Below are 11,487 nucleotides of genomic sequence, written 5' to 3' on the forward strand. Positions count from 1 at the left end.
ATTTGATTGCTGCCTTGGTAAGTTAAAGGAGCTGTGGTGGCTCAAGTGGTTAAGACGCTGAACTGCAGGCTGTGGAAGGTCAGTAGTTCAGCAGTTCAAGACCCGGGTGCCGCATGACGGAGTGAGCTCCCGTCTCTAGTTCCAGCTCCTGCCAACCTAGCAGTTCGAAAGCAAGAAATTGCAAGTAGATAAATAGGTACCACTTCGGTGGGAAGGTAACAGCGTTCTGTGCGCCTTGGTGTTTAGTCATGCTGGCCACATGATCACGGAAACATCTTCGGACAGCGCTGGCTCTTCGACTTTGAAACGGAGATGAGCACCGCAACCCTAGAGTCGGATTCGACTGGCTTTCGAGCAAGGGAACCTTTACCTTTTTACTTTTTGGTAAATTAAATTAATTTCTTGTGCCCCAAAACATGAAAGTTCTCCACTTTATGTACAGATTATTAATGCAACTAGTTTTGTATGTCTTTCTCTTCTGATAATGTTCAATAGCGATGCACAGAATAAAGAAATGGATAAAGAACTCTGTAAAGATGAGATCATCTTGGAGCTGAAGGCAGAAATGGAGCGTTTACTGAGCAGTAACAAAGCAAAGAGGTACCGGGTTTCCCAACTACAGAATAATCTCAAAGAGTGCCAGAGGACGATAGAAGAGCTGAAGCAGCTGGTAAAAACAAATGGGCAAGAGGTGTATTTTTGTTAGTATTGTGTATTTTGGAAGAATTGATAGGATTTTAGTTTTAATAGGAGAGAACATCTCTCCACCCCCAAATTCTTGGATTGCAAATGAACCAAATTGTTGTGCTCAGTAATTATGACTGGAATTTCTATTTCTATTGGATAACAACTTTTGGAATAAGGAAGCCAACACTTTTGCCTTGATGCTTCAAAAATGTTTAATTGGAAGGAATGTCCAGTTCTGTTACAAGAACAACTTATTTGTCACTTCTGTGTGACTATATCCTCTCTTGCTTGTACAAATGTTTGAACTCTGGAAGTCACATGGCAGTTGCTGATGTCATGGTTATTCTTCTATAAGCTTTACCTACCTTGGCTTTGAATCTTTTGAATTCCACAGTTTTGACCTATCTCCTTTTTGTCATGTTTTTAAATACTGCTTTTCCTGCTGTGACAAATAATTGCAGGCATAGAGTCTTTGGATAGTGCTTACTTTTATGTGGTATACTCTTGCAAACTAAGTGGCTTTCTTTGTTCCACTGTACATAAAACCAGCGAAAGTGGTTTTGTGTAGAATGGTATAACATTGTTCAATCCTAACTGTGCTTGACCCTAAGATACTGCATTTCAAGTGCAATTTGGTCCTTGGTGATAATATGTGTGTTAGAGATAATAGCATGGCAGTAGCAGTTGAGTTCATCAAGGCAAAAGAAATTATATGTTGGAGCTATGTTTTGTTTTTAAATTCATGGCTTTACTTGGTCCAAAAGGTTATCTGTTTAGCGTCTGTAAGGCATTGTGCTGTATTACATATGGTCAGAGGTTGCTCTGACCTACAAGTGGCATGTGTTTAAGTGGGTTCAGAATAGCTAGGCAAACAGTCCAGTAATTATACTTCTGGCAGCTTTTTCACATGAAGAACTTGCTGCGCCACTGTGAGCCCCTGTTTTTTATCTGTATCTTCTTAGTCTGTAGGCCTTCTGGGCAGGGACTGTGTCACTTTGATGACTAATGCAACAAAGACCTATTTTGTAGTACTACGGTAATAGAAATATCTGGGTTCAATCTCTTTTTGGGGCATTTTTGATAGGCTAAAGGAAGAAATATAGAAAGTCCATCAGGTGTCCTACAGTCCAATATATCTGCTAGTGAAAATAATCTCAAAGAAGACCTTCTGAGGCTCCAGAAGGAAAACCAGGTTCTACAGCAAGCAGTCGAGGTAGGTATGACATGTATTTTCATTTTTCATTGTCTGACTTGGGAGATGACACAAGGATGCTGCTATATGTGGCAACCTTGAGTTAGGTTGTCTTCTTTCCTGTAACATGGAGCATAACCCCCATTGGGTAGTTTTACTATTCTATAATTGACTCCCATTAGCACTGGCGAGGATGGCATTCTGCATGTTGTAGGGGAGAGGGGGAAAACCTGGCTGGCAGCAGTGATCCCTCTAAGCTGAGTTAGTGTGAGCCAGCTCACAGTTTTTAAGCCTCCGACTCGCACGTTTTTGTCTTAGCTCAGGCAGGATGGCTCCAGAGCAAACTAATGTATGCAGCAGCCCAATCGCTCGCTCACAACTTTAATGCCAGTACCTCACAAAGTAGAATTTTTGCTCAGAAGACCCCACAGCTTAGAGGGAGCATTGGCTGACAGATGCCATATTTGGTTGCTGTGAGGATAGGGCTTAAGGTAATAATTGTGAACACACTGAGGTTTTAAAACTGGATTTCACTTTTAAAAAATCTCTGGCTTTGATTTCTGTTTGAACAGATCCGAAGTGCACATATTCAGGAACTTGAAGAAAATGAGGAAAAGCTGAAAAAAATAAATCAGGACCTTTGTAGTCAAATGAGACAGATTGTTCAGGACTTCGATCGTGATAAACAAGAAACCATTGACAGGTGAGCTACAGTGTAGTGGGAGAGCAAAATTCTTTTTACACTCTACATACTTGGTATGTTTTATTTCTTTTTTGTTGCTGTAGTTAAATAAATTTTAATTAAAATTAAATTATGAAAGGTGAAAGCATTCTTTCAGCCAGTCCCCGTCCCCCCCCCCCCAATACGGGATTCTGTATACTTTCTGCTTACCGTGACTTCAGTAATCCACCACCACTTGCGTTTTATCTATCTAGTACTGCTCATATGGCTATCACCTTAAGCAGAAATTAGAACCAAGAAAATAATTATAAATATCTTACTCAGTATTATTTCTCTTATATTTGATTATTGCACCTATGAATTTTGCCACCGAGACACCACTTGAGTTCACGTTTCCTCTTGTATCTTCATTAGCTTTGAGGAATAATCTGTGTGTCATTTTTTTTTTTAATCCTGCCCTTCCTCTAGGTGGCTTAGTTGGGACTTCCCTATTTTATCCTCACAAACATGTTGTGATATAGGCTAGTCTGAGAGTGTGACTGGCCCAAGGTCACCGAGCAGGATTTGTGGCTCATCAATAACTTTAGTCTGGGCCTTTCTATTCCAAGTGCATAGCTCTATCTGCTGTACAAGGCTTGTGGTGACCTTTGCCATCTGATCAGCCTGTAGAATGCATGAAGCATTATACCGATCTAGTGATTGAAAGGGTACCTTGCCATTGACACAGAAGTACAACTTGTTTTAAAATTGTCTCCTGGCTGTAGGTATGAGAGAACCTATCGGCAACATTATGAAGACATGAAGAAAAAGTATTGTGAAGAGTTCACGGAAGAGCATGCTGCAGAAAAAGAAAAACTCATCCGTGCTTATGATGAGAGCATTGCACAGTTAAAGTGAGACTTTTGCCCTACTAAATAAGATTATCTGATATTGTCTCTTTTCAAACCTTATTAGAAATGGGAGCTTTTTATTGCCTTTTAAAAAGCATCTACATGCATCTCTCTGGTTGTCACTGCAGAGCTGAAATTGATGAGGTGAACAAAGAGATGATGACAGTAAAGGAATGTTACATCACAGTCTGCAGAGAGAAGGATGAACAGGAAGCTGCTCTGAGGGGAATGTTTGAACGAGAACAACAACTGAAGGAAGAGAACGTAAGTACAACAACAACAACAAAAGTTCCTGCAAAAGTAATTGCCAAACAAACCTGTACTGATTTTGCTAGTTTGTTGTCTAAGTAAAATGCCTAGAAACTTCTGATTTAACACAGGCCACTTGAACAAGTGTTCATTTAGATGTATGTGGTCTTATGCCTGAGCTATAGAACCATATTTAAGATAACACGTGTTAGGAATTTTTTTTGGTATTGCCTGCACTAATAAATCTATAGAATAATGTACTAAAGTTTTAGTTACAGACTAACACACACACACACCCCAAAGTAATGGGGTTGAAATGGAAAGGCACAAATTCTTGCAGGTTGCCAGGGTGGGGAGACTTCTTGCATATTTTGGCATTTGAAGCAAAGTCAGTTTTCTTTTTAGCAGTAAAGACCAAAGCTCCCTCTACGCTGTGGAGTCCTGTGAGCAAAATTTCTACTTTGTGAGCTACTGGCATTAAAATTGTGAGCAAGCAATTTGGCTACTGCATAACTTAGTTTGCTCTGGAGCCATCCTTCCTGAGCTAAGACAAAAATGTGTGAGGCAGTGGCTTAAAAACTGTGAGCTAGCTCATACTAACCTGGTAAAGACCTTCAGACATCTAAGCTGAGATCAGTAGGTGCACCCAGATCCCTTAACAATTCACAGGAAGCCTTTCATGGAACCTAGGGTGGTGGATTGCCCCAAGTTTTGGTATGGATCAGGACAGCCTGAATACTGCCAGTCCCTTAACCACAGTAAAAGGATTGAAAATAGGCTGCAGAATCATATTCTCCCATCTCATGCAAATCCCTTCTCCTCTTCTTAACCATAGCTGGCTATTTTAGTCAAGGTTTTCAAACCAGTTTTAAATTGTGCTGAGCAATAACCCCTGGTCCAAATCAACCATAGTGTTGATGCTAGTATAAGCCTTAGCCTTGCTTAGGTGTGGAGCATTTGTGGTGCATGTCAGGCAACTGCATGGTGGAGACCGCATGGTCCAAGACTGATTAAGGGGTCAACAACTCTGTAGGCGTTTTGTATTTCTAAAATCTGGATCTTCCGCAGTAACTGATGGCTTTCAGTTCATCCTGTTTTGAAGTTTGTTTCAACAGAGAATATTATATAGCAAATTTCTTCAGGTATTATTGTCTTCTTTTTTATTGTACCTCCTTTAGGGAGAGGGGTTAAATTTCTTATCTCATGCCTTTCTTCGCTGTCCTTGAAAAAGGACACGTATATTGAGGTTTTGTTTTGCCCAATGTATGTAAACCTAACCCAACCCCTGACAGCCATAGCTCTTACAGGGAATGGATGGTTATTTTGTCTGAGCGGTTTTGTTGCAAAATGCATATGGCTAACATAGCTAGAGTCCAGCAGCACCTTGGAGACCAAAAGGAGTTTCTGGGTATAAACCTTTGAGGAGTTTTGACTTCTAAAAGCTGATACCCTGAAACTCCTGTTGGTCTCTCAGCTGGTGCTGGACTCCAGTCTCACTGTTCTACAGCAGGCCAACATGGCTGCCCTCTGAAACTGTCTTCAAGGCTAACGTAGTTACTTCAGAGTAATATGCAGATCAGTTCCATCTCTGCACTCCAAGTTGATCACAGTCTAAATCTTTGGTGGGAGTGGGGGTGTAGTAGAAGAAAAGCAAGGTTGATGAACAAAGGGAGGGGAGGCGAGGTGGGTTGAATGTGAGCTACTGCAGTTAAGCCGATGGGAACTGAAGAAGGGGAGAGTTGGCACTGTGGAGGTTGCCAAGAGGCAGCTCCAGACGGAAGACCACGAGGGAAAATGTGGGGTGGTGCTCAAACTAGTGGAGACGTCTGGGCAAGTTTTAAAAAATTAATCTTGAGACTTCATTTTCACTCTGCCTTTCTTGCAGTGACTCAAGGCAGATTACTAAAATTTAAAAATAGTAATACAATACAATAAATATTATAACGATGCAATAAACATGATAAAATCTAATGATAAATGAAATATTACTAGCTAGAAATGTTTCCACGAACATGAAATACTACATAGTATGCCCTTACAGGTTGCTGCAACTAAACTGTTTGGGGTTAACGTAACCACATTTGACACAAGCCAGTGTTTCACAAAGTTACCTTATTTTTATTTGCTAACAGTCACAGTCTCTCTTTTAGATGATGGTAACAGAATGCAGAGGTGCTATTTTTAATCAGGTCCATTGGAAGTCCGTAATTTGTACTTGCTCTGTGCTGAAGAACTGAGCACCAGACCAGAACATTAATCCTGAGGTTGTCCAAATTCGTTACTCAGCTGTCTTGTTAAAATTTTGTCTAGTTCAAGAAACAGCTACTGGAGGAAAAAGAAAAATCCTTGAATGGCTTGAGGGCTGAGCTAGAAGAAACACACAAGAATTCTGTCCTGACAGCCAAGGCCCAGTGGCAGGAAGAAAAAGAAGCTGACATGAAACAGTGTGTTGAGAATGAAGTGGAGAGAGCCAAAGCATGCTGGGAGAGAGAACACAAAGAGGTGTGCTGAGAGTTGTTATAACTAGTGCAGCTCTGTGGAGGATTGAAAGGCTTTCTGAGGTGTTTGGATCGTGCAGAAAGTTGCCCCTTTTCAAATATTTCTGCCTTCTTAACCATATCCATAAAATTGATGCTTTCCTTTTGCATTTGATGGCTGTATCATCATCTCCTAGGATTTGAATTTTTCAATGTTTTGTAGCCTTATGATTTTAAGAAAATCATATTTGTCGTCATAAGAACACAAGAGAAGCCATGTTGGATCAGGCCAATGGCCCATCTAGTCCAACGCTCTGTGTCACACAGTGACCAAAACTCAGGTGCCATCAGGAGGTCCACCAGGAGGGCCAGAACTCCTGAAGCCCTCCCAGTGTTACCTCCCCAAGCACCAAGAATGTAGGGCATCACTGCCCCAGACATAGTGTTCCATCTAAACGTTGTGGCTAATAGGCACTCATGGACCTCTGCTCCATATGTTTATCCAGTCCCCTCTTGAGGCTGCCTATGCAGGTAGTCGCTACCACTTCCCATGGCAGTGAATTCAACATGTTAATCACTCTTTGGGGTGAAGAAGTACTTCCTTTTATCTGTTCTAAGCCCACTGCTCATTAATTTCATTGAGTGCCTGCCATGAGTTCTTGTATTGGCAAGAAAGGGAGTAAAGTGCTTTCTTTCTCTACATTCTTCATCCCATGCATAATTTCGGTAATTTGCTTCTGTTAAAGACGTCATTTTTTTACTTTAGCAAGTTTAACTGTCTTGAAGGAAATCTAACATTTTCCTTCTGAACCTTGGTTTCATTTAATTGCTTTAGAAGGCAAATGTAGCTTTGCTTCTGACTGCTTGACTTGGGTATATGAGTTGAATCTCATAGATCTGTTGTGCTTTTCTTCTGGTGTAAGGAATTGCTCTGGAGTCTGTGGAGGAAGGGTGGGATAAGGATATATTTTATTCCCCTGACTCAAAAGATTTTTGCATTGTTAGAAGAGTCCCATGGGAAGAGAAAAGCACTTCTGCTAGTGCAACAGATCCACATGATCTGGTGCTGCTTGTGCATATTTCTCACCCTTCCCCTTTAAAATGAAATCTTCTATTACCTATAGACCATAGACCAAGCTATTCGGGAAGTTGAAAAAGAGTGGCAGCATAGACTGGATCAAGCTCTGGAAGAAGGCAAGAAAACAGTTGTGGAACGTAAAGATTGCTGCTGCCAAACACAGCTAGTGACCATTACAGATGAAATGCTGAGCCAGCTGTTGGCGAAGGAAGTTGAGAAGCAAACACCGACCTTGCAGGAGGCACTGAAAGAAAAGGAAAAGTCCTTGAGAGAGCATGAAGCAAATTTGGAAATGAGACATCGTGAGAACATTGCCCACCAGGTAATAAGCAAATGTGTTGACTTGTGTTTGACAGTGTCAAAATATGGCTAAAGTGAGTTCACTTAGGGATAATACATAATTTCTTGATTTGAGTATTATTAACAACACTGGGATTGCAATCCTAAGAACATTTTCAGGGGAGTAAACTCCAACCAATAGACCTGAGTAGGATTCTGAGTAGACCTGTTTAGGATTGCTCTAGGTTTAAATCAGTGGAAGCTAGGCTACATATGAGTAACAATTTTGAACAAGAAGGGTTTTCTCTTTTTTGTTATACTCAGTTCTACAAGAGGTATCTGAATTCCTGCACTTCCATACCTCATTCAGAGTTGACATTTTTGTGCTGTCATGCAACAGGGCAGTTACCTAACTTAAAATGTCTGATGAGGCAATCCTGTAGGCAAATAAGGCTGCCTAAAATCCCATTGACATCAGTGGAATTTAAGTTACTTTGCAGGACTTGCTGCCTAAAATACTGAAATCACAAATTTTACCTCAAGTGTTGCACTGAATGAGCTGGATCTGAAGCCATGCTTCCAATCTTATCAGAAGTATCTGCTTCCTGGGGGTGTGGCACTGTGGCTAAACACAGCGGACGCCTGAATCCTTCGCTCTCCTCCAGTCCTGCCCTTCTCCCCCAAAAAACAGTGCGTAGAAACCAAAAATTGATAAGAGGCGATGGGGAAAAGAGCAAAACGGCAGGCAAGCAAACTAAAATAACGAATGATCTCTTCCCCTCGGGCCAGCCAATGGCAACAAACCAGGACGGTGAAAACAAAATGGCGGCCACAAGAAATGCATCAGAACTGGATCACTGGATTCTTAAGAGGAGTTTGGGGGCTCCTGAACTTCAATGAGTTCCCTGAAGAGGGGCTCATGGCAAGGGGCTTGACTCGGATTCCCTGCGAGTGGTGGCAAGAGGGTGGAAGTCCGAGACTGCCCCCCACAAGATCCAAGTGAGAGCGTCCATAGTAGCTATAGATGTGAAGTCATGACTCCTGGGATGAGGGGGAAGCAAAACGTCTCTACAAACAATATAAAGAAGATAAATCACTGTGAGTAACCCTAACTGCAACAATATTAGGAATTTCCTACAGATCAAGCCCTTTAAACTGTTTGAAAGGGGGGGAAGGGAGGGGTGAAGAATCTTCCTCCCCCCTACTGTTTTAAAGTGGCTAAGAAGAGAAGAGAGAGAAACTTTCTTGATAAATTTACTGGTCTAAAGAAGGATAAGGCTGATGTCTGAGAAGAAAACTGTGAAATAGACTTATAAATGTGATTTTATTTTATTTTGGATTACAAAACCATATTGTGGACTTTATAACTCTGGGACTCTATTTCCCCTGGAATTATAACTGTGCCACATGGATTTTTAGAAAAACACCTGATTTGGATTATAAACATTTACATCTGATTATTTGGACCATAAACTAAATCAAGGAGAAAGAAGAAAGAATTAATTATTAAACATTTACTTTTTAACTTTCACTATGTCATTTCTTTATAACTCATTGTGTATACCCTCGTGGCTTGTTGAAAATTGTAAAGTACATTATGTTCTGAAGTTTTTGTAAACAATTGATAAGTCTGTATTATAACTAAATGATAAGATTGTCTGCTTTGTCTGGGAACCCTCTTGTTTTTCATGTAACTGGGTAATCATAGAAAGCTGTGACTGTAGAAGTTTTATTGACAAGGAGTTGGAGAGATTTTTTGCTTTCAATGCAATATTTTAAAATGGCTGGTCTAGAAGAAGGAAAAAAGGTTTTCACACTAATGGTTACAGACTTCCAACTTTCCTTACAAGAAACAATCATTCTAATAGTAGAAACAGCTGTGAAAGCCCTGGACTCTACGCAACCTAAGCTGTATTTATTTCTACAGCAGAAGACCAACCAGATGGAAGAACGAACTAACACGGAATCCATCTTTGTGAGACATATGGGTGTAGAAAATACAGATGACGTCTGCAAGCAAAATGACCTGGCCTACAGAATGAAGTTAACACATGCAAAAAGAAATAAAATGTTTGGATAACTGAATGTGAGATTCTATGAAAGAATGACAAGAGAGGAAACCTTTACAATAGCAAATGGAAACTTCCTTCAGACAGAGAAAATCAAAGAATATATGGAACCTCAAACTATCCAAAGAATTGAATACAGATGGCTACTTTCAGAAGCTATTTTTCTTACATACAAGGGGAAAAGACACTGAATTAAGACTTTAAAACTTAAAAGGAGAAACCAGAGAATGAAGAAAAGGATGAAATCCTATAAAAAGAGGTTAAAAACTTTCTGGATTTGTGAGACCAAACACACTAGGACAAAACCTTTTGGATAAGTGAGATTATGCAGTCTTTCAAGATTTTATAAATGACTGAAAAGACTACAGAGATGCTTATGACTTTATAATCAAATTAGTCTGACATAATCAATTTGAAGGGAACAGGAACTTTATTTTAAACCAATTGCAAAAGAATATATATAAAAACAAGTTGGAATATAGAAAATAGATACTTGGATGTTGTATGAGATACTTAACTAGATATCATAGTGATGAAATGAAAACCACCCCGATTTATGTATGTTTGTTTGTCTTAATAAAAAATAAAATGTTAAAAAATTAATCTCATTTAAAAGCACACTTAAATTAAACTATCAAACAATATGGAATATTGATTGTCAAGATAGAATAAAAGAAACAGACTGGCCAGAAACCTGGAGATCTCCAAGTATGACTTCAAATATTTTTGCTATAAGATTTAACTTTTTAAGGTTATAAATAGATGATACATAATTTCTTATTTTTTAGCTACAGCAAGAACTGCAATCGCAAAGAAATGGAGAGACACTTAGAGCCCAAATGTGGCAGAATAAGCTCTGGGAACACTTTATATTAAGCAAAATTATGTGTCAACCCACAGAGTATAATTTACATAATCATCAAAGCTCTTTTTGAGCCTTTTGGTACCCTGTAGTGGAATATTAACAGAAAAAAGAAATAATCCCTGAAAATTCACATTATTGAAACCTAGTTTATTTTTGAAAGTATAATGAGTACAGAGTTTAAGGTTCCATTATTTTGAAAAAAATTCTCATTAAATACTCATTAGGAGAAAGTATGCTCAATGTTAGTTAATAACAAAGCATTAGTAACACAAGTTTTTGTCTACAAGCAGCTTGTTTTGTAATGTTTAACAGTTATTGTATTAAAATCTCATATTTGGTCATTGTTATATGTTTGGTTATACTTGATATTCTTGTATAATTGTTATATTGCATTTTGTAAATTAAAAAATACCTGCTTCCTTACCATCATGTAACCCCCATCTGTAGGTGGAATTGGCTCTGACCAAGGCTCGTGCCAGGTGGCTGCAAGAACTGACTGAGCTAGAGGAGTATAAAACTCATCTGAAAGCAGCTCAGGAAAAATGGGAGAAGGACTACGAAGTCAACACAGCCAAACAGGTAGCAGAGACCAAGCTGATTCTAATAGGATAAGACTTTTTTAAAAAAAGTTTTGTTCTTGGCATTGTTATTGTTGTTGCTCTTAATTTATTTGATTTATTAATCACCATGTCCTGGAACGTGTTTGTTTCTTGCTTTGAAAGCCCTACTGCTGCCCACCTACCCCTCCAATTAACGGAACAATTTGATTTTCTTTTTTAAGAAGCCATATTTGGTCTGTACCAAGTAGAGTAGAATATAACTGCTCAACAGGAATAAACAGTTACGTGCCTGTGCTGGTCTTCTAAAATACTTTCATACTGTAATGGTACCTGGTTAATCCAGGTTACTGGTATATTGTACAGGCTCAAAAAGCTTCTCTCAGCTTTCCTTTTCTCCCTGTTTGTTCTACTTCTATGTGGGCAATTCCCCCCCCCCCTTTCAGTTCTGGAGCTATCTAG

General features: G+C 39.4%; 1 protein-coding gene across 1 annotated transcript in view; it reads left to right on the forward strand.

The window, feature by feature from the left end:
* Nucleotides 1-11,487, forward strand: part of CEP152 (centrosomal protein 152kDa) — a 52,358-nt gene that overhangs the window by 24,641 nt on the left and 16,230 nt on the right. The window contains exons 13-20 of the mRNA XM_015411781.1: nt 496-670; nt 1,772-1,900; nt 2,473-2,582; nt 3,326-3,454; nt 3,580-3,715; nt 6,011-6,202; nt 7,302-7,577; nt 10,916-11,047. Coding sequence (XP_015267267.1) covers nt 496-670; nt 1,772-1,900; nt 2,473-2,582; nt 3,326-3,454; nt 3,580-3,715; nt 6,011-6,202; nt 7,302-7,577; nt 10,916-11,047 — 1,279 coding nt within the window. The remainder of the gene's footprint in view (nt 1-495; nt 671-1,771; nt 1,901-2,472; nt 2,583-3,325; nt 3,455-3,579; nt 3,716-6,010; nt 6,203-7,301; nt 7,578-10,915; nt 11,048-11,487) is intronic.

This window comes from Gekko japonicus, unplaced genomic scaffold, assembly GCF_001447785.1.
Source record: "Gekko japonicus isolate JY-2015 unplaced genomic scaffold, Gekko_japonicus_V1.1 scaffold266, whole genome shotgun sequence".
Lineage (NCBI taxonomy): Eukaryota > Metazoa > Chordata > Lepidosauria > Squamata > Gekkonidae > Gekko > Gekko japonicus.